General features: G+C 36.5%; 1 protein-coding gene across 1 annotated transcript in view; it reads right to left on the reverse strand.

Annotated features, from left to right (window-relative positions):
• The window catches only part of PARD3B (par-3 family cell polarity regulator beta), a 427,889-nt gene that overhangs the window by 175,127 nt on the left and 231,342 nt on the right, over positions 1-21,420 (reverse strand). Inside the window, exons 13-16 of the mRNA XM_087732270.1 lie at positions 20,430-20,559; positions 14,747-14,846; positions 12,467-12,582; positions 733-777 (exon numbers count right to left, since the gene is read on the reverse strand). Coding sequence (XP_087588396.1) covers positions 733-777; positions 12,467-12,582; positions 14,747-14,846; positions 20,430-20,559 — 391 coding nt within the window. The remainder of the gene's footprint in view (positions 1-732; positions 778-12,466; positions 12,583-14,746; positions 14,847-20,429; positions 20,560-21,420) is intronic.

Below are 21,420 nucleotides of genomic sequence, written 5' to 3' on the forward strand. Positions count from 1 at the left end.
ACATCAGAAGAGACTGCTGAATAACTGGAGTTTTCTAGAAAGTTTAAGGTTTCTTATGTCAGCTTATCCATGGCTTGTGAAAAATTACAATCTTATGTGATGTTTCCTTGAAAGTTCTTATAATACAGCTGTAAGTTGTACAGAACCATGGTGTGGCTTGCAGAAGTTATTTAATAAGTAGGTACAGTAATGACAGCAGTATGGACTAATTATTTTTTATTACTATGGCCTGAGAAGTTTAGGAAAACCACAATTATTTCTACTGCACAAGCACAATGAAAGGAAAAGCTCTGACATTCTTTTTTTTAATCTGTAGATTTTTTTTTTTAGTGTTATCTTCAATATTCCTGGTAATAAAAGTGGAACTTGGAGCAAGGAGAGAAAGCAAGAAATATTTATATTTTTCAAAATGTATATTGTTTAAATCTCCACACTCCAAAAGACACGTTACACTTGCCCTTATTTCAAAGGGCATCTTCTTCAGTTTAGAACACCTGTGCTGAAAAAAAAAAGTTACAGCTCTCTTACACCTGCAAATGACTCAGCTACATAGGCTGCCTGGCAAAGAACAATCCCTAATTCATCATCATACAACTTGGAGTCAGTGCATACAAAGTAATGCCTTAATTTGCAGCTCTTTTAGTCACTACAGTATCTGTAAGCTGATTTCATTTACTGCCTATACTGCTTTCAAGTTGCTGACTTTTCCTCTAAAATAGGAAAACAGCTTACCCGATTTGTGTCCGGCCAACAAACCAACTTTGCTTTCATCTGCCACTAGAGGAATAAAAGAAAAGACACAAAGATCAGAAACTTATTTAAATTCACAAGCCTTTGAAACACTGTCAAATTATTTCAGACACATAGAATCCTAAATCTTTAAATTATAATAATTTTATAAAAAGCCTTTTTTTACCTAATCTACCTGGGATGCTTCAAAGTCGAAATATCTGAATCAAAGCCCACTGAAACCAATAAAAGGACTACCAGCAGTCCTTGTGGGTCACAGATCAGGACCTCAGCACTTACACACTGAAAACTGAGTTGTCAGAAGAGCAGTTGCATTTGTAAATAACTCATTTTGCCAGACAAATCACAGGGCATAGGACAGTTGTAACATTTTCAGATCAAAGACCTCAACTGGTAAAAAGAATCCAGATGTGGAAACCTTCCCATCTGCAAGACATCTCACCGACCCACAGGACCCTCTGCAGACAATGAGGTCTCTCAAAACCTGATCTTTTGGAAGTCTTATGCTTTTTTCTATGTTATGATTTATTTTATTTTGTCTGTAAATCGTACCTTTGCAGTAGTTCACAACAACTTACAAAGATGTTTACAGTAGCAACAGTTTGCAGACAGACTAGTGGAGGAACAATTTCTGAATCTAACAAAAATTGTAATTTTTCTTCAGTAACTGTACTTTAGTTTATTATCATGTATCTCAAGAAACTAATTAAAATACTGTCCCAGAGGGCTGAGGGGAAGAACCAATCACCATTTCTTAAAATGAATTCTATGCAGAGAAACAGTGCTAATGTAATGTTAGGGACGATAAAACAAGCACAGGAAATGAACGTTAGGGTTGAAAGCTTATCCTTCAACTCCACCTGCCCAAGTACTCCCTCATATTATGCCTTAAAACGTGATCTCTTTATATGATAAAATAAATTGCCCAAGTCGTACCAAAAAAACTATAAATGGGAACTTACACCAGCTTTGCATAGTGGTCACCATAAAAAGTTTACATAAAAGGTTACCTGTAGCGACACAGGAATGTGCTATTTTCTACCCAGGAAAGAACAGTGCAGTAGTTATTGACATTTAAGAGCTACTACTGGGAAAATAATCACAGTAAAAGTTTTCTTATATTGCCTCCCCACTTCACTTTTAGGGAAGCTTTTCCCCTCCAAACCCAGCATCAGATTCAGGACTGGGATTCACAACTGGAATCATGAATCCACAACTGACCATTGTATCTCTTCTCCACCTTTGTAATCTGATTGTCATCTGATTATCAGTAAAATTGACATAGTGCAGTTTTGTTGTGGGAGGTAGATGCTAACAAAGTAAGACTAATACTGTTTGCAGTGTTACGCAGAGATACTGCAAAACAAAATAGCAGTGGGGCTAGTCAAAATTAGAAGTGCAACCAGAATTCAAGGCAATTCTGTACTGCTTGTCCTTTAACCTTTCTTCTAGGTTTTTCTGGCCCCTGGAAATGATAACTATTTACCTCCTTGCTATGCAGTTTGATCCTATAACACAAAATGACCAGACAATGATTTGCTATAAGGATAGTTCACACTCCTTTTCCTCCTCCCTCCCCCCAAATTTACCTCTAACAACCATGGAAAACTTCAGTCCCAAAGGTTAGTGTTTTGACAAGTTATGATTGTGTGAAAACAAGGGATTATAATGGAAACTGATTTGCAACCTTAATTATAGCAGTCACTAATGGCAACCACTATAATATATGATAATTAGTTGGAGTAGGTTATGTTACAGTACATAGGAGCTTTAAAAAAAAAATATCGATACCAAGGTTCACAGCATTTTTTTAAAACTATGCTGATGACTTGGTTTGCCTGAAACTAAGTTTTACATTATTAAAAGGGATAAATCCATTTAACTTAATCATACTTTACACACCAGCTTCACACACAAAAATTAGATTTTAATACTGGAGGGGAAAAAAGGAAGAATAAAATGATTAGAAAATGAAAAAAATTCTTACCAGACTACAAGGTTAGCATTATGAGTTTAAGCACACACACACAAAAATTGGGAAATGCAGAAATTAAAGTTTTATATCAAAGTTTGAGCAAAATATGTGTGCCTCTCCACAGGGTAATTTTCATTTCATGGGATATTATGCTTAGGCAGTGACTTTTAGGCTGGCCATCTTTCATTAGACTGAACAGGAGTGGCACAGACAAGTCCATTGGATGAGAAACCTACTCCTTCCCTTGTTTCCTCTGGGAACAAGGAGAAGACAAGAGAAAAGAAGGAAAAGACTAACAGGAGAGAAATACTTTGTATGCCACAGTTGAAAACTTTGTAACTGAAGATTTCATTTAGGAAGTATGTAACATGTCCTGTTCCACAAAACAGCATTTGAAAACACTGCTCCGTGTGATGTTAAAAATTCATGCAATCATTCAGTGATGACAAAAATAGTATATTTCTGGCTACCTTCCTTGGCTTTGGAAAAAAGCAAGAGCTAAGTGGAAATTTCTTTTCTAAGATTCGAAGAGTGTTGGCCTATCTTTGCAGAAAGGCACCTGAGAGATTCTGAACAGGGAGAAAATACTGGCTACTCTTAAAACTCGAGTAAACAAAAATATTCTAATTATTTTTATATTGCAACATCAAAAAGTAATTACATTGCAACTAACTGTGAAAAATTTCAGCTCAAGAGGATCCCACTTGGGAATGTGCGGTACCAGACTGGAATATATCAGGAAAACATTTATAACAAAATTTCAACTGTAACTATTTTTATGAGACACTAGACATACTACATATTCTTGAGCTAGAATTGCTAAATGCAAAACACTTCAAAAAAAAAAAAAAATGAAGCCACCTAATTTGGGGACTGTAAGCACAAAAATCAAAACAAAAATCTGGGAAGGATCAGTGCAAGGGAGTAAATACATTCACAAAGAAGAAGAAACTTCTCCTTAACTTGTAAATCAAACCAAGACTTCACATTTTGAAATGTCCCTGGATCTCCAGGGGATTTTAGTTCATGAAGTTATTAATGTTTGTCAGTACAAAACATACCAGCTCTTTTAAAGTAACATCTATTATTTAGGAACCGCATTTTCATCACAGAAGCCAGTTAGGTATTCATTGTCAGTACTTGAAGTAATTGTTGAAATACAAGTGACAGAAGTTCTAGTTAATAAAAGCATAGACATTTGGGGGACTAGCAAGACCACAGATTACGAAAGATGGAATATTACTGAACCAAACAAATCTTTCCAGCTGATAGCAAACAACTGATACTTTTTGTTTTTCTAAACTATGCCAACAACTACAACAAACGGTAAAAAACCCCAACCTTCTATGCTATGAATAATCAGATGTATTAGGATTTCCTATGGTAATATTCTGGAGTGCTGTTTTGCTTTAAGAAAATAAGTAGTATTGTTCAGCAATGGTAAAAGCACCCTACAATGCATCCATGTCCTTCCATATAATCTTTTGATTGTCATTTCTGTGCCCCACTCAAGATAACCAAGGTACCCATTTTATTTCAGCTGCATGATTTTCAATGGTTTAGTACAAAGCAGCCTTCTGTATTGCCTCAGAAAGTTTGCATCAAAATACAGTCCAGGATTACTTAAAGGTCAACAAACTACTTCCCAACTATGGTGTAGAGAAGCACAAATCAATGCTGCGGCCAACTGTGATAACCAGTTTCCCACCTTTTGCCCAGTTCAATCACTGTACCATTACATTATTTTTCCCCAAAACAAGGAGGCGTTACTACTATTCACAAGATACAGGGTACTACTATTCAACTTAGCATCTCTTTTCTGAAAGATCAGTTTTGCACATTGCCCAAGAGCTACTTAAAATCTTCAGAACGTGTGAAAGTCACTTGCATTTCTGCTGGACAAACTGACATACACCTTTGAGGACCAGCTGCAGTTCTGCACTCAGACACACCAACAAGGATTAAAATTACAATTAATGGGAAATAGTAAGAGAGACTGAAACATCAAAGAATTTCCTGGAAAACAAATTTCCTGATACCTTTATTAGTCTACAGGAAGCCCAATATAAAATTTCTTATTATACATCAATCAATTAACAAGGGCTGTATTCCCAAACCACATATACAAAATGATACTTCGGTGCTTTTTAGAATCCATCGCTTTCCATGATTTTCTATACACATGAAAACAAAGCAAAGCTACAAATTGGTCACTGTTTTTTCTGATGAACTGTAACCTTGCCCAGCCCTCTCATCATAATGAAGGCACTGCACCATCAATTAATTTTAGTCAATGATAGTGCCAATGACATAATTCTCCTGCCATTTTTATTTTCTTGGTGAAGCGTTTCCCCATCTAGGAGCTGCATAAATCACTCAGAGAAATTGTGCCAAATGTTGGCTCACAACCATCACTTAGAAAATGCTGCTTGCTGTTCTAGGTTTGCCCTGTAGTACTGTGTACAAAGGCCACAGGCTTTTATACTAAGATCTACTGGAGCAATAAAATGTGTGTATTAGGAACGGTGAACTTGCACTGTCTTAAAATATTTTCCTTCAGTAATTCCCCCTCCTCCCCTCTCTAGTGACAGTGAAACTTCACATAAGGGCCCCATCTCTCCTGTTCTGGGGCCACCTGGTTATCCACCAGCTACTCATTCTTGAAGGATTACGAGTCCTTGGTAGATTCCTGTTCATTTCCATGTTGAAAAGCAGTGAGACTAGCAAAAAGCTTGCACAAGGGCCAAGGATAATTTATACTTATGTGGTAAAAAAGGTAAACCTTTTCCAAAACGGCATCTAACACAACATTTGGGATGCCCTGTTCAGCACATTCAAAGACAGGAATAAATCACATCCAAACCAAGATCCTGGATTCTTTTTCTCACCTGTACAAGGTTTTCTCCAATTAGATTTTTCGGAACAACTTTGTTATAACTGATTTAATACTTCAATTCAATTGTGTTCAGAGAATGTCCTCAACGGATGCATCTTGTGTATCAGCACATCAGAATGAAATGCCTAAGCTTGCATTCATTATGACTACTACTTGTTGTTGAAGAACCAGCAGTACAGTTGATGCTGTCCACTAGACACATTTACCTTTAAAGGAAAGGTTTTCTCCTGGCAGAAAATAACATTGTTTTACAATTTCCCAGCCACCATGATATAAATTTCTTCACTTTCTTCTAGTGGCATAACAACTGCTCTTTCTTGAAGGTTACACTGCTAATTGAGGCCATCACGGCTTCTTTTACACTTTCGCTGTCTTCTCTAATCCTCTCTCACCTCTGTTTCGGAGAAACCGTACTGGGCTAAAACTGATCCAACTCCCCCGCTACGCATCTCCTGCATGTCATTAACACTTCTTCCAAAATCCTAGGGTTAAAACACAAGTTCCTAATCTAATCTGTCATTCACTGGTTGAAAACATTGATAGGGAACAGATTTAAGACAAAATGTAGGGAACAGATTTATAACAAACTGTTCTTAAAAGTTACTTTGTTATCATCTGTACTTTCTTTCTCATAGCAGCTATACATTAACTTAATTGCTATTTTCTCCCAACACTTTAATAATCTAAGTGCATTAACACACCAACTCACTTCAAACTTACACTAAAGCAGCAAATGAAACTACCACCTCAACCATGTGTTACCATCTTCTCAGCTCTATCACCATCACAGCTCATAGGATGCTCCCAGTCTGCTCCACAGCAAGCTTCCTTGAATCTTATAAGATTTCTACAAAACCAGTCCAGAAAGTTGATATTCCCTCCTGCCCACTTCTGCCTTTATGTCAAAGCTCACCTTCCCCTCGATTGCATCAATGCAGATTTGGTGTAAAACTGAGTAACAGAATTGACCTTGTTCAAAGCCTTTCTTTTCATACAGAATAAACCTAATTTCAGTCTCATTTCAATTCAATTCGCAGTGCCCCTATCACTTAATAAATGATTTTGTTTCATTCCCTACTTATAGATCTTACAAACAGAAATTTGAAAGTCATTTAAACTAAGAAAACTACATTGTGTTAATTTCTAAAAATTTATTCTGCAGAGTGGCCTCAGAAAATATACATCTAATCTGACAGTACCAGAAAGTTACTCATGACATAAGCCAGAATAATTTAAAAATCTCTCTTGGCCCTTGATCCCAAAGACAATCACAGCCATAAGCAATATATTTTTTCCTAAACACATGACATTTTTGTTTTTAAAAAGTCTTTCTCTTCAAGAGATGATTTGTTAAATCACTGTTATAAGCCAGTAACATTGAAAAGTCTGTTAGAATTCTGAGCCATCTTCTTCTCCGTTTCCTCATTAATGTTCCAGTGAACCTAACTGGCTCTTAAATGCAGTTTTGAAGTGGCTTTCAACCCAAAGCAACCTGACAAATGTGTTCCATGCATACAACATGGTTAACAAAATAATGATTTTAAAATACCAAACCACTTTTTGTCCCACTAATACCATAACTCTCACTGGGGATCTCCCAAAATGTATTCTTTTAATTGTATTTGAATCAAAACATTGTTTAAATTGAAGAGTAATCTCCATTAGCTCTGCCTGGTCCTCATTTGGTTACGTTTTGAGATATTTATTTCAATAACCAAAATTACACTCAGAATAAGAATAATCTGGTTCAGAGCAAACCACAAAGTAGCTAATAGCTAGTAGCATCCTGATTGCATTTTCCACATCCTTCTAGATGTGAAACACTGGCTTCTCTTTGTTTTGAGGTGTTTTAAAAGTATAAACTATAATTGAATGCATCCCTTTGCTAACAAAGAAATTAGCATTTAGTTAAATACTAGCTTCCTTGCAGGATACTCCATACCTTGGCTCTTGCATATTTGCTTGCTAATTATTCCTAACTACATAAATAAGTTGGCTGATATCCTTAATAAATATGCCCCAAGGTTAAGGAAATCTGAGTATGTCTAATGATGTTTTAGCAAATAATATTTCACTCAAATTTAAAATTAAGTGAAGGACATTTCCATTTCTTCAGGCTGTAGAGCTTCATCAGTTCAGATCTATGGGTTTTTGCTTTTTATGGGGAAAAGAAAGGGGAGTTGAGCAGTACCTTGGGATAGCGGTCATGGGTTATTATACCAACAACTTCAAATATAAATCTACGCAGTACTTTGCCTGAACTGATACACAACAAAATTGCTATATACTCATATGATTCAATTTCATGTTGCTTCAGGTTAAAACAAGCCACACTTTCATGTGTTTGAATACAATTCCCATGGCTGTAGTTTTTACAGTACGTTTATGCATAGCCTAAATCACTCCTGTGCATAAAGATGAATGGAAAATAGGGGTGTTGGAGATAAATAATAAAACACCTTCTTTCCTTTTTTTTCTTAGAGCACACAGATTTTCACCTTCCAATACAACATTAAAAAAAAAAAAGAATCCATATTGCCATTCATTCTCCACAAAAATTACCTTTTTAATTCAGCTAAAAGAAAGAAAAAACACTACTGAAAGTGGATTCTGATGAATTATTATACAGAAGTTCTTCTCTAGACAACTGTGGTAACGTATGGGAAAATGTGTTTGTATAAAAGGTTGTTAAAAGAAAGGGAAAATCACCATTCCAACCACTTGTACAGAAGCCATTGATTTCTTCTCCATTTTCAATCTGCTGTTAAGTTTCAAAACAAGCGTACCACTTAAGTGGGAAGGGACAACACAACATTTATTTCTAGCATCTCTGAATTTGTTTTGTTTATTTTTAACACTATGCTATAAGCACAACTCCAAACTTGGCATGCAGTCTAAATTGGGTCAGTACAGGCATGCGCTCTAAGTCAGACTTCGGTTGGCCCTGCATAAATTCTCGAAATCACAGTATAAGGAGAATCTTTTCTTTGCTAACAAACACCATCGCCCATAACAAAAAAATTTATGCAACTGAGTGGACATGTTAGGTGCCAGGATCTGTAGAAGGAAAGGGGTAGCTGTGCTCTTTTGTCACCACCAGTTGAAAATAAAAGTAGACAAGGCAAAGAAAAGATACACTGTAAGACAAAGATATGAACTCTACCAGTGATCCAGAAAGTGCTGTCATTATCTCAACACAGCAGCAGGGAAGAACATTAGGACTTTTAGCTGATACGGAACTAATCTGTACCCTATTACTCTGAATGAAGCTGTAAATTTTGAGAAGCCTTTGACCACTGTGTAAATGATGGATGCTAAAGCAGGGAACCAGTCACACTGCCTCCACACACTTTGCGCAAGGACATCTCTACATATGAGGCAAGGTTCTGCTTATGCCTGCAAATCCAAAGAAATTACCACAGTACCACTATACATGCCTTCTTTAAAAAAAAATTTCTACAACAGTAACTCAATAACTCACACATGCCACTGATTTTTATTTGATTTTTTAAAGTAGATTCAAGCAAAAACTAACTCATCTGCAAATAACTTGAGTTCTTCAAATACACCAACTCCAAACAATGCTACTTTTGGATTCATGCTATTTGTGAATTTAGCAGTTAAAACTTGTGTCAGTTCATAGGACTCATGGCATGTGCATGAGAGCATAGAGCCCTGCCTAAACAACCAGGTGGCAATGGTTCATGTCCTCTGCTCCTGTCCAGCTGTCTAATCAACAACACAGAAATTCACCAAGAGTCAATAAACTGAACCACATCTGCCCTGCTGGCAAGTAACCTACAGCTTTCGCTGCATGCACCAAGTGCCTTGCAAGATTTGCTCTGCAGAGTGACAATGACAAATTGATGCAACGTTAGCAGTACTGAACACTTTTTGATCACCCATCCTTATTTCCTGATATTATTCACTGAGGATATTAATTTATAATTATAATAATTACTATTTTGTAGATGGATATGACTGGAAAACAGATTAAGCACTCAAAGGCTTCTGGGCCTAAAATACATAAAACTGAAAAGGTAAACATCAATGTTAAATGGGTTTCCATTGTGAATCTATGTAATTATAGACTAGTCTTTACTTAACTGATTTGCTTCTTGTGTATACATCAACCCTCATCAAAGCCAGAAAGACCCTTACTGTACAATTTCATTAGCTCCCTAATTTAATGAATTTACTATTTTGTCATAAGGTTCAAAATCCGTAGCAATATCCGGATTCTCAGATCTCTCGTGTTTAAAATTTTCTGTTATCTGCCTTTGAGGATCCTTCTGATGGCGATGCCATTATGTAATACATGCCTCTGTAATCTTATAATTAGGCAATGGATGCATTATACATGTTTCAAGGTAAATTAGAATGTTTCATAAGTGAATAGCAGTACAGATTTCACATCTTCACAAAGAGGGTCTAGCAATTACACAAGCATTTTCAGAGCAGGGACACCTCCTCTTTGTTACCAAATCTGCTGCATAGTTCCTCTGTGGTGCTGAACAAATCTTTCTCGCAACCTCAACTCTGGGTCTTGAAGATGAAGACAGCAGCGCTTCCCAATTTTTTTTTTTTTTTTTATGTGGCAAAAAATGCACTGAAATCAGTAATGGGTACACAGCTGCATGTTGGGATGAGAAGTTACTATGGGTCATGACTGCAGTTAAGTAATGAGCAAAATATAAAAAGAAACTAAGAAATAAGTTTCCTTCCCCCAAAATCCATTTTGGAGCGTGCATTATATGAATGCTCTGTTTAGAAGCACAGTTTTATATACCAAATTATTGGGATTTTATTTGCATTAGAAGCATTTCATGTTGCAGTTACTTCACTTAAGACTTTCATGTTTCTTTTCCTTTCACCCTTCCAGCCAGAAGCTTCTGCTTAAAATCTTTCAAAAGATGGAAAGTGGAAAGTGGTACTTCAGTGCTTGCTAGAGAATGATTGCAAAAGGTCCTAGCTTTCATCTTCCTCAGTTTCTTTATTTGCCAAGCTATGTGCAAACAATTTTACTTCATCTATTATTATTCATATAATGGAGGATGGGTGCAGCTCTTTCATAGTCCCTCCAGTTCTTTCAATTATTACCTTGGGTAATAGGTTTACCTTTACATCACCATATACGAGAGGGATAAAACATTAGTGCCTCCAATCAGAGGCACTTTCATAGCAGAAGGGGCATTTTCAACAGCTACCTTCTACAAGCAACAATTTTTGAAAGATCTTAAAATAAAAATTGAGTACAAAGATGTCTTTATTTTTTGCCCCCAATTTTATTTCAGTTTTTAACCGCTATGATTTAGTGACCTACATACATTCTCAAAGCATTGTTTCTGGGTGTCAAGAGCAGATTGCTTATATGAATTTGAATCACATAATATAAATGAACACAGACCAGGACAAAACGAAGTACAAGTTACCTGGTAGTTCTGAATATGCTCTCAAGCGCAATCCCATTGCCTAATTTTACATTGGTGCTTGTGAGCATTCTTTCTAGTGACTTCTGTGGGAGCTGTAAATAAACCTTTCTAAAAGAAGACTCAATAAAGTTGAACATTATTTTTTCTAGTAAGACTACAAACAATATACATTTTGACTCAAGTCTGTAAACTTGTTCCTTTGTTGAGGAGCATTTTCATTCTTAAAAAAAAAATCTAATGCATTACCCTTCATCAAAATGGTGGAACAGAACTGCAAAAGGATGAATTTCTGGTCTGGTCATGCAGTAGCTTTAAAATTCTGCCATAAGAAGTCCCCTAAATGAATTCTTATCCTGCATTAATAACTGTTTGATTTTCCTTACACTCCATTAGAGGAGTACACACATTTTATGTTACATTAAAATATTACATTAAGATGATAATAAAAATCAACAATACAAAAACTAAGACCAATCTAGAGCATTTCAGGGAAAGGAAATCACCACCACCAAAATGCTATCTTGAAACTATATATGAAATTAATCATTTTCTATTAATGGTGTACACAATCTGATCCAACACCCCCCCCCCCCCCCCAATCTATGATTAAAGACATCCTAATGGTAAGTCTCTAAGTTACTCCATCAACACTTGAATTTGAAAAAAAACAGATAAAGAATGAGTGCCACAAAGAATTAAAAGGAAAAATAAAAGCTTCTTTGGTTTTCTCTGAGGCTTAAGAACTTTGTGAATTTTCCTTGAATGCTCATTAAGACATGACTTGGTTTTCAACTGCAATAACCCTTTGATCTTCCACCCACAAATACTTTCCCAGTATTGAAAGAACCATTTACCTTCTGCTTCACCCACCCTGCAAGATTTTCTGCACAGCAGTGATGGGTAGAAGACCATAACTGTACCACGCTTCAACCACTTATAAAGATCTACTGCAACACTTTGACTGCCTGTGTTAGCCATTGTCAATGAAGAAATACGTAACTTGTCTTAGGGAAGTTAGCCTTTGTCCAGTGTAGTTTTGCCATCATTTATATTCTATACAAAAATGACTTCCGTTATTGCTGTTTTGCCATATTTTTATGACATGTAAAACTTGTACAGCGATTTTTTCTGCTTATTTTTACAAACGCTCCCTCTTTTCCTCAGCTAAGACTTCAATATAATGGATAGAATGGCCTTTAAGGAAAAAAAAAATAAACCCTTTCTTCAGCTTCAATAAAAAGGGTACTTGCAATTAGATGCTACAGGAGGCACACCATTGTCCCCATCACTGCAGCTCCTCTGCAGAACTTACTCCCTGATGTTTGTGTTTAAGAAACAAAAGCAAGAAACAGAGATGGTACAGATGGGCTAAGGCTAAAAAGCTGACCTGTATGTCACCCCATCCCTTCTTACCCAGATCCATGCTTTTTGAGGCTTTCAGATTAATTGATTCAGACTGCTTGGCTGGTGTCAAAGATCTGAAGTTGATGTGCTGATCTGTTAAATGCACGGCTGAATTTATGACAGGGCTGCAGGAAAAAAAAAAAAAAGAAAAAAAAAAAGAGACATGTAAAATATTTAGGCACCAGTTCAAAACGCAAGTGAACTAATTAAAGCATGCACAAATATACATGTGTTTCTTCCTCCAGTTGCTTACAGACATGCATTTTAAAATCCGTTATTGATCCTCAACTTTCTTTTCTGAGACTTAACACCTCCAGTCACTTGTTTTTCATCACAGATGCAAATATAAATCTAAATGCTTAGTGATAATTGCTTTTAAACAATTCATACTTTATTTAGCAGAATAAAAGAGGAACGTACCAGTACCTGCTTTTTTTTTTTTTTTTTTTTTTCATTTTTGACAGTTCTATTTAACCACTGCGTTTCCAAATAACACGCTACAGAAAGTTGGAAAAATACTGCCAATGTAACTGGCTCAATTCTGCTTCATCTGCTAATATAAAGTTATTTTACAGCCTTGTACCACTTCTGCAGAGGCTGGAGCCTGGAGGTCTTATGGAGGGTGCCATAACACTCTGAAGAATTCCAAGGTACCGTGGTTTGGTTTTGGGGTTTTTGTTTTGTTTTTAAATTATTTTACTTCAAGTTAGGCAAATATCTAAACATTTCAAAATTCCACCTGAGTGAAACTCAAAGTAACTTTCACCTGTGAGGAGTCAAAACACCTCACTGCAATGCATCTAAAATCTTCCGTGTCTCTCTTCAATTAGAAACAATTTTTTTTTTTAATACTCTAAAAGCAAAGAGCAGTTCCAAAATTAAAAATGTTTATTTACAAACTGTTCAATCAAAAGGTTTGGTTTTACAGTGTCAAAACACTTTCCCCATATTTTTGCTGAAACACAATTTCAGCAAAATCAGCATGACTTGACACAGTAATTCAATTTCAACAGAACTTAAGTTCCAAATGGAAAACCAATAAAACACTGGAAAAAAGTCAGGGTGGGAGAAACGGCCTGTAAATGCATCATCATTGTAATACATCATTGTCACTTAAGAGAATGTCTTTGCTCCCAGCTTGTTGAAAAATTAGTAAAAGATTCTAGCAAACAACTGCAGTTGAGAATTTAATGCAGAGTTCCATTAGTCTATGTAGAGTTTTGTTTGTCTACCACATCATACATACCTGCCTGGGAGACCAGAAATTGTGAAATTACTCTATGTTAGCAAAACAAAAAAAAAAACCAACCAGCTACAAGAGCCTTCATTCTATGAAGATTTCAAAGTATCCGTAATAAAAAATATCTGTTCTTCGATACTATGTGCAACCAGTCATTTAAAGGGTAGTTTTTATTCACATCCATGCACTCAAGGACAGAAGTATGGTTAAGTATTTAGTTGAAATGAATACTTTCCTAATATCATTGCAATAAAACAGTTGCATGACTATCAAAACTGAATACACACAAGATGAGTAAACAGTGTTCAACATTGAATTTTCAGCACCAGAAGTATGATAGGTTGAAATGATGCTTTGATTTGAATCCTGTACTACTTGAGACAAACAAACTATATGCCATCATGAACTTCAATATGTTAATACTTTTTTTTTTCTGCACTTCCAAACTTCCGTATTTCCTAAGGAAATTAAAGCTTGTAGCTGCCATCAAGCACGCCAGCCTTTACAAAAGTTATTCTTAAAATATCTGAAAAATCTACCTAATGCATTTACAACTGGTAAAGTGTCCATTAATTTTCCCACTACACATTTCAAACTTGCTGAAGCTTCATTTTGTAACCTCAAGAATGTCTTTGGCTGATGTGCTTCATAAGAAGATTTGGTTTCTTACAAACTGAATTTGGCTAGGACTTTTAAAGCTTTAAGAGACTTCAGGCACTGCATCTACACATAGCACCCATTGGTATAGTTTTAAATTCACTTTATTTTTTAATTGGGATTATGTTTTGGGATTCTTTTTGTTTTACTGAACACATACTGGGTATTGTGATCCATATATCATGGATAGCAGGCGTACTGCAGCTTATGAACAATGCACCAAATGCTAAAATAACATTCCCAGTTTATATTAAAGGATCATCCAGGTGACTAAAAACTGTGGTACAAATTTTTACAAAATAAAAAGTGATTTTTAAAATCAATTAGAACCGCTATCACAACCACTAATGAGCAATTAGGGCTGTAACTATTAAGAATAGCCAAAGTCTGACCTATGATTATAATCCTCATTCAGCAGATCCTCACTGGGATGTGGTGGGAGAGGTGGAGGTGTTTCGTTTTCACCATTGCCGCGATCAGACACTGGCAACTCTGAAATAAAATTTAAGAAGGGGTTAAATAAGCCGCAGAAACAAGTACATTACACCAGTTCACTGATCAATGACTGGACTGGAAGGCCTCAAGCAATGCTGAAGCGAGTCACAAATTATTCAAATCCCTGAACTAACTAAACTAGAATTAAAATCACACCAAGCAGAAAATATACCCTTTGGGATTTCCTGAAGAGCTGATTTTCAGATTTGCATATGCATAATTAAAGATAAATATAGGGAAACTTTGGGCTTATAGTGAAGTTGAGCGCAAGGCACAAATTGCTTTACTCCATTTGAGTGGATTTTCGCTTCTACAGAGCTGCATCCTAACTGATTGTAGGTTCATGCTTTCATTCCTTTTGATGGGGAGCGTTTACCACCTTTCATGTACAGAAGAGAACCACATTCTCAGCAAAGAGTTTGGAAGAAGAAAAATTTCTGTTAGCCCATGGCAAGAGAAGAGGCATTTCTGAATTACAGTCTTCATTTTCCTACCATTACAGTAATTCCTTCTTTACCTTTACAAAAGGCATTCAGCTCAGACCAGAAAATTACTTTGGACCAAGAAAAACATGAACTACTCAATTAAACCATTCAGTGGTTTGCTAAGCAATAACACTTACATACCTGCAGTATTTAATATGACTGCTGCGCCCGCTGGAGGTCAGTTCATTATTGTCCTGTAAATTCACCTCTCAATCTAAAGGTTTAATCTTATAAAAAGTCCTTACATTTTTCAACGCAGAACATGTCTTCACCCCTCCAAAACTTAACAGGAAACATGGAGACACAATAATTCTTGGGTTTCAATGGCAGGTAAGCAATTTAACAATACTGACATGCTGCACCTTCATGTGACCTGTTCTGTTGCATTGAATGTTGCTAGTCTTTTTGCACAATCTTGCGTGAAAGTACTAATCTAACTTGAGAGAAAAAGGGTTTAAAAGGAGTGGAGCAAGGCAGACAGCGATAGATTATATTTATTAGATAAGAGCACTGAGATAGTTCCCTAAAAGCAAACAAACAAACCAACCCCAACAAAACCACATTATTAGCTCAAGAATCCTATAAAACTACTGGCTGGATAGCCTCCTAAAGATCAGAAAGATAATAAATAGTTCAAACCCTGTATCTCAGGAGAAGTGACAACATCATCAGAAGAAACTGGAGGTGAGCAGATAAGGAGAAAAGTTCTAATGAGACCTTAAAAAATACCGATTGCCAGTCTGACACAGAAAACAGGTATGCTTCCTAACATATGTGTACACTGGCTTCTTGCATTATGATCACATTCTTTCAGGTTGCAATTTAAGGACAGGAAACAGAGATTAGGAGTAAAGGGCAAGTCCTCACAGTAAAAAGAATTTAGAACAAAGGGAAACCCGTACTGTTCAATGTAATTAAATGATTTGAAAGATGAATCAGAACATGAAAAAATTTACTCATGTAAAAACACTCAGAACTACCAAAAATAAGCAGACTATGAAGCTCTGCAAAAAGATTGCAGGATATTAAGCAAGTAGGAAATGCAGGTGAAATTCCCTGTCAGTGACTGCAAAGTGATACACATGGGAATAGGGGAAAACTCTTGACACATACACAAAGGCTATTACTTTAGCAATTACTACTCAGGAACAAGACAACAGGAGTGCACTGGATCTTTCTTTGACTATATGCTTAGTGAAGTCAAAAGGAAACAGACATTCAGAGCCTTAAGAAAAGTTCAAACACTCCATCTAGAACTCAGAGTTTATGGTGTGCCTAGTTTTTAAATAACATCTAAGGTTTCATTCTTCCCATCCGAAAAAGGACGTAATGTAATTCAGAAACATATTGAAAAGGTGGCAAGGGTAGTTGGACACATGTAGAAATGTACCTACAAGGAACACAGACTTGGATTCTTTGGTTTAGAATAAGAAGCAATAAAAGAGGATACAAGAGGAGTCTATGAAATTGTAAAAGCTATGCATAAGGTGAAAAGGAAGCTCTCACTCTCTCATACACAGTAACTAGAAGGCACCCAGTGTAACTATCAAGTAGCACACCTAGGACAAACACAAAGTATTTTTTCCTGTGCAATTAAATCATGGAACTCATTGCTATGAGGACGCTTTGGAAACCAAATTTAAAAAAAAAAATTAAGAAATGGACTAAAAGTTAGAGAGGTATCAATGGCACAATGGTCCGGACAGAACCTCTGATTTAGGAAGTCCCTAAACCACTGACTACCCAAAGTAGAAAACAGATGCCTGATGGAAGGGGTGGGGGCGGATCACACCACACCCTACACTGTGCCTTACCCTCTTTGAGCAGCATCCGATAGCCATAGCTGGAAAGGTTGAGCATATCATGTAGTTATATTAACTATGATTCACAGTAATTGATACATCATTTCACAAAGGCTGTTTGGTGATGGCTTACCACTGGCATGTTTCTTGCAGTACACAAATGGTACACACAGAAAAATGTCGGACTTCCTGAGCGACTCGGAAATGATCACAAGGGACTACAGCTCCCAGCAAAACAGGAGCAGGAGCAAAAGAGTGAGAAAATTTAACCTAAGAGGCAGTCACTTGCTCCACGGTCAAGACCTCAGGAAATGATCTTAACAGATCCAGAGAGATCAGAGGAACAGCTAAGCCACTAAAAAAATGTACTGAATTTTCAGAGATTAAACAGTTTAGGAGAGTAAATAATTGAGTCTGTCTATAAGATACATGTAATGTTTACAAGAAAAATTTAAACATTAATTTAAAATTTCACTTCTTTATTTTCTATCTTGACATTACCACACACGTATGAAAACAGAGATACTTGTACAACCACGAGGATTCGGCAGTCTATGGTAGTAGAGAGAGTTTATGATTATTCTACTACTTAACCAGAGAGATGACAGCATTCCCCCTACAACCGTTTATAATGTAGGGTTATAAGAAATATATAAGAACCTCTAATGAAACACATTCCAGTAATCTTTCAACACCAGAAATGTAAAGCTGCTGGCACTGAAGCATCAGTTCTCAAAGAGGTTGTTCTAAAAACCACTGAATCTGTGCAACAGCTTGGCAGCAAAAGAAGTGAGGACCCGAAGGCAGCAAGTATTATTCATGCAAAAATAGAACAAACAATGGCATTTCAATATTGGATCAGTATCCCCTCCCCCTTTATTTAAATATCCACAGGCAAGACAAAATGTAATGTTTTGGCTATAACCACTTTTCCCCAGACATTAGTTTATCTTGCTCATGTATAATAAAAAAGACTCTTAAAACAGACAGCAATATTAGCAGGCCAAGCTTCAGTGTATTTTTGCTGAGCTTTTATAAGAATTTTACTGGTAGGAGCAGTGAATGATACTGGAAATAACTTATTAGAAAACATCAATTGAGAAAATGACATTTTATTGAACGTAATACAGCTCCCGTCATTAAATTCTTACATTAAATCCTGTATTATGTTAAAAATCTCCTCTTTTATTATTCTTTGTAAAAATGTGCCAACCGTACTTCTACATAACAAGATCTGGTTAGTACACCGTAAAAATGTACAACGGACTGTTCCTGCCTGTCACAAGCAGCTCGCGATATCTGTGACTCGCATCCTTAAACAGACACACAACCTAAAGTTCATAACTGAGTTAAATGAGGGTTGTGCATAGGTGTAGTGTTTTACCTTTACAGATGCCTTAAAAGACTGACGACAAAACTTTCTAAGAAACAATGAAAAAAAATTTTTGAACCAATAACTAGAAATAAGTGACAAGCTCATATGGAAAGCAGAATAAGTATTAGCTCAATAATATTCAAAATTAGAAAGATTTCTGCAATGTGCAGGACCGCTGTAAGCCCAAAGTGTCTTTCACCAAGAAAATTTCAGATCAGAGCCCTACTGCAGACACCCTGCTGCTGAAGTACCTGTGCAGTTCTCCAATAAGATCACTTAAATTTTACTCATCAAATGCCAAATCTTCAACAGAAATCGCAATATGTCTTCGTCATCTGTTGTCCACTGATTCCAATTCCAAACTGCTCCCAGGCCACGGCTGGGAAGGCCCAGCCATGCCAAACCCTCCCCGACAATCGGCCTCAGCAGCACTCCAAGGCATCCTTTCCACATCCGACACACATTCTCTTCTGAGGCCATCACATTTTTTTGCTATAATGCCTTCTTATCATCATTCTTTAATTAAAAAGGTGTCTACTGAAAATGATTTTATGAGTTAGCTGCAAACTAGCCATCCTGATTTTTGGATCGCACTTGGAGAACCCTTATCTGAAAGTACAGCTCTTCCACATATTTTGTTTTGAACTTCATTTAAGTGACAAGTTACCTGTTGCCATTCACCCGTATCAATGGCTCCAGAGCAGTTGCTTATATGTTTTTTAAGGAAGTGTTTAAAGGTATTTGCTGGTTTCTGATCCTTTGGCAATGGCTAACTCTACAGGGCAGGCTAGGTCCGAGAATGACCCTTTTCTCCTGTAACTACAGAGTCAGTGTAAATTCCATACAAGAGAAATATAAGGTAGATCTAAACAAAAGGATCTGATCTTTGAACATTTACAATGCTTGAGTCTACATCTAATTATTTGCCTGAAGTCACACTGTCAAAATATTGAAGTCAACACAAATGATTTACCCCTATATTATATGGAAGTTTCTCTTGAGCTTTCAGATAGGGGCTCTTTGGTTTTGGTTAAAAGCACCCCACACAGTCATCACAGCAGCCTATGAAATTACTTTTTGCAAACCACTCAGATTCCACAGTTGTCTAGGGAAGTGGGAAAAATCATGCAGAATTCAACTACATCAAAGAAAATATTTTTTTCCTACTGGAAGGTATTTAAGTATGTGCTTGGCTCGAAGGATAAGAGCACACTTAAAAGGATAGGGGTCAAGACCATCTCAAATACTTAAACTTTTCAAATAGCTAGTATCTTGCTGAGTCAGGTGCAAATTGGACAGATAATACAGTATGCCATCAGAAATGAAAGAAGACAGGAAAATAAGTGGTCTTAAAAGCTCTTACTTATATGTGCACATATGCTCATACATGTAGGGTTTCTTTGTACAACGTACACGTCTATTTTTTTTCTAATGAGTTCATTAATATAAATTCAAATTTGTAAATTAAAGGAATGTTTCTAACCTTTGAACAAATTCTACCTTTAAGTCTAAACTAAGCAAGTGTACTTTATAAATATCATGCTTTTGTATAAATTCATTTAGCTTGTAATAACCTGGGACATAATCTAAGAATTCCATGCAAGAATCATTGCACTCATTAAAGATATATAGAAAATAAACATTTTGACAACATATATTTTGCACTCATAATTTGTTTTTTATCCAACCTTACGTGTTGGGGCAGCGAGCTAGAAACTGTTACTTAAACTGGAATTTGTGCCAGGAATCTAATTCACAACTTCTGAGTCAGCTCTCCCACCCTCGCTGGATCTTCAAGCCTCAAAGTAACATAGTACGCACTTACTCTAATTAACTGCTTTTCTAGTGGCTGTGGATTTCATAAAACAAAAACACAAAGCACTTTCCTTTAGCACAGAGAAGGATATCTAGAGACTACCTTTTATTCTTTCCTGAGGACTGCATGTTACAAATTGCTGAAGAATAGTATCATTGAGTCTGGAAGCAGCTGCAAAGTTATGACTCCTGTCAAAGGCTGATTTTTGAAAGACTCCCTGGTCTGAGCGTTCCTAAGGGAAAAACAGAACCACACGTTGTAACAAAAAAATTACAATTGTAATTTTTGCAAAACGTTCAACAATGCAGAAGATCAGCAATCACTACAGATAGTGCACAAATACAGCATAATGTATTGTTCACTGTACATTGCTTACTTTCAAATGAGAAACTTGAAAGATATCTTCAAAATGACTATCTGTTTTTACTGACCATGAAATAAAGACATATCTAAGCAATAACAATCATTAAGAATGATGCACAAAAATGAAGACCGTTTTTTTTATGACCCACAACTGGCTTCATTCAAATTCTCCATCTGGGAGGGCAGCTTGTGACACTGTCAACACAAGAACATGGGCAATGCCAATGGTATTTTTCTGCCAGCCAGCTGGTTCCCTTCTCTCAGAGACTGAGTGCATATGTTCCGATGATCACACACTAGCTCAGTTTTGCAAGTAAGGAGTTACACCAAACTCCCAAACGCAGGTCTTCTGGCTAGCAGCTAAACAAACTCCTGTCACACCTCTAGTCAGCTTTTCTTTTGAGACATTCCCCCCCCTCCCCCCCCATACATGCCATATCGCCTAATTTATTCTCCTGAGCAGTTGCTCAAAAGAAAAAAGAGGTGGGGCGGGGGGGGGGAGGGGGGAGGGTAACAATCACAGTTTCTAAAACTGAGACAGACCCAGAAAGACGTTTCTCTACTTGTTATTCAGGGAGAACAGAAAACCCACACAGGGGGATATTATGGCTAGTTTTCAAAATAACCTTTATAGTTTCTGTGATTTTATATCTGTTTTTTGAAGGGGCCTCCAACTGGCTTCTATTTTTACAGTGCATGTTCATTATGCCGGCAAATGTTACACTAAATA

The sequence above is a fragment of the Nipponia nippon genome, unplaced genomic scaffold, assembly GCF_047370975.1.
Source record: "Nipponia nippon isolate SJK-2023a ecotype South Korea unplaced genomic scaffold, ASM4737097v1 scaffold_5, whole genome shotgun sequence".
Taxonomy (NCBI): domain Eukaryota; kingdom Metazoa; phylum Chordata; class Aves; order Pelecaniformes; family Threskiornithidae; genus Nipponia; species Nipponia nippon.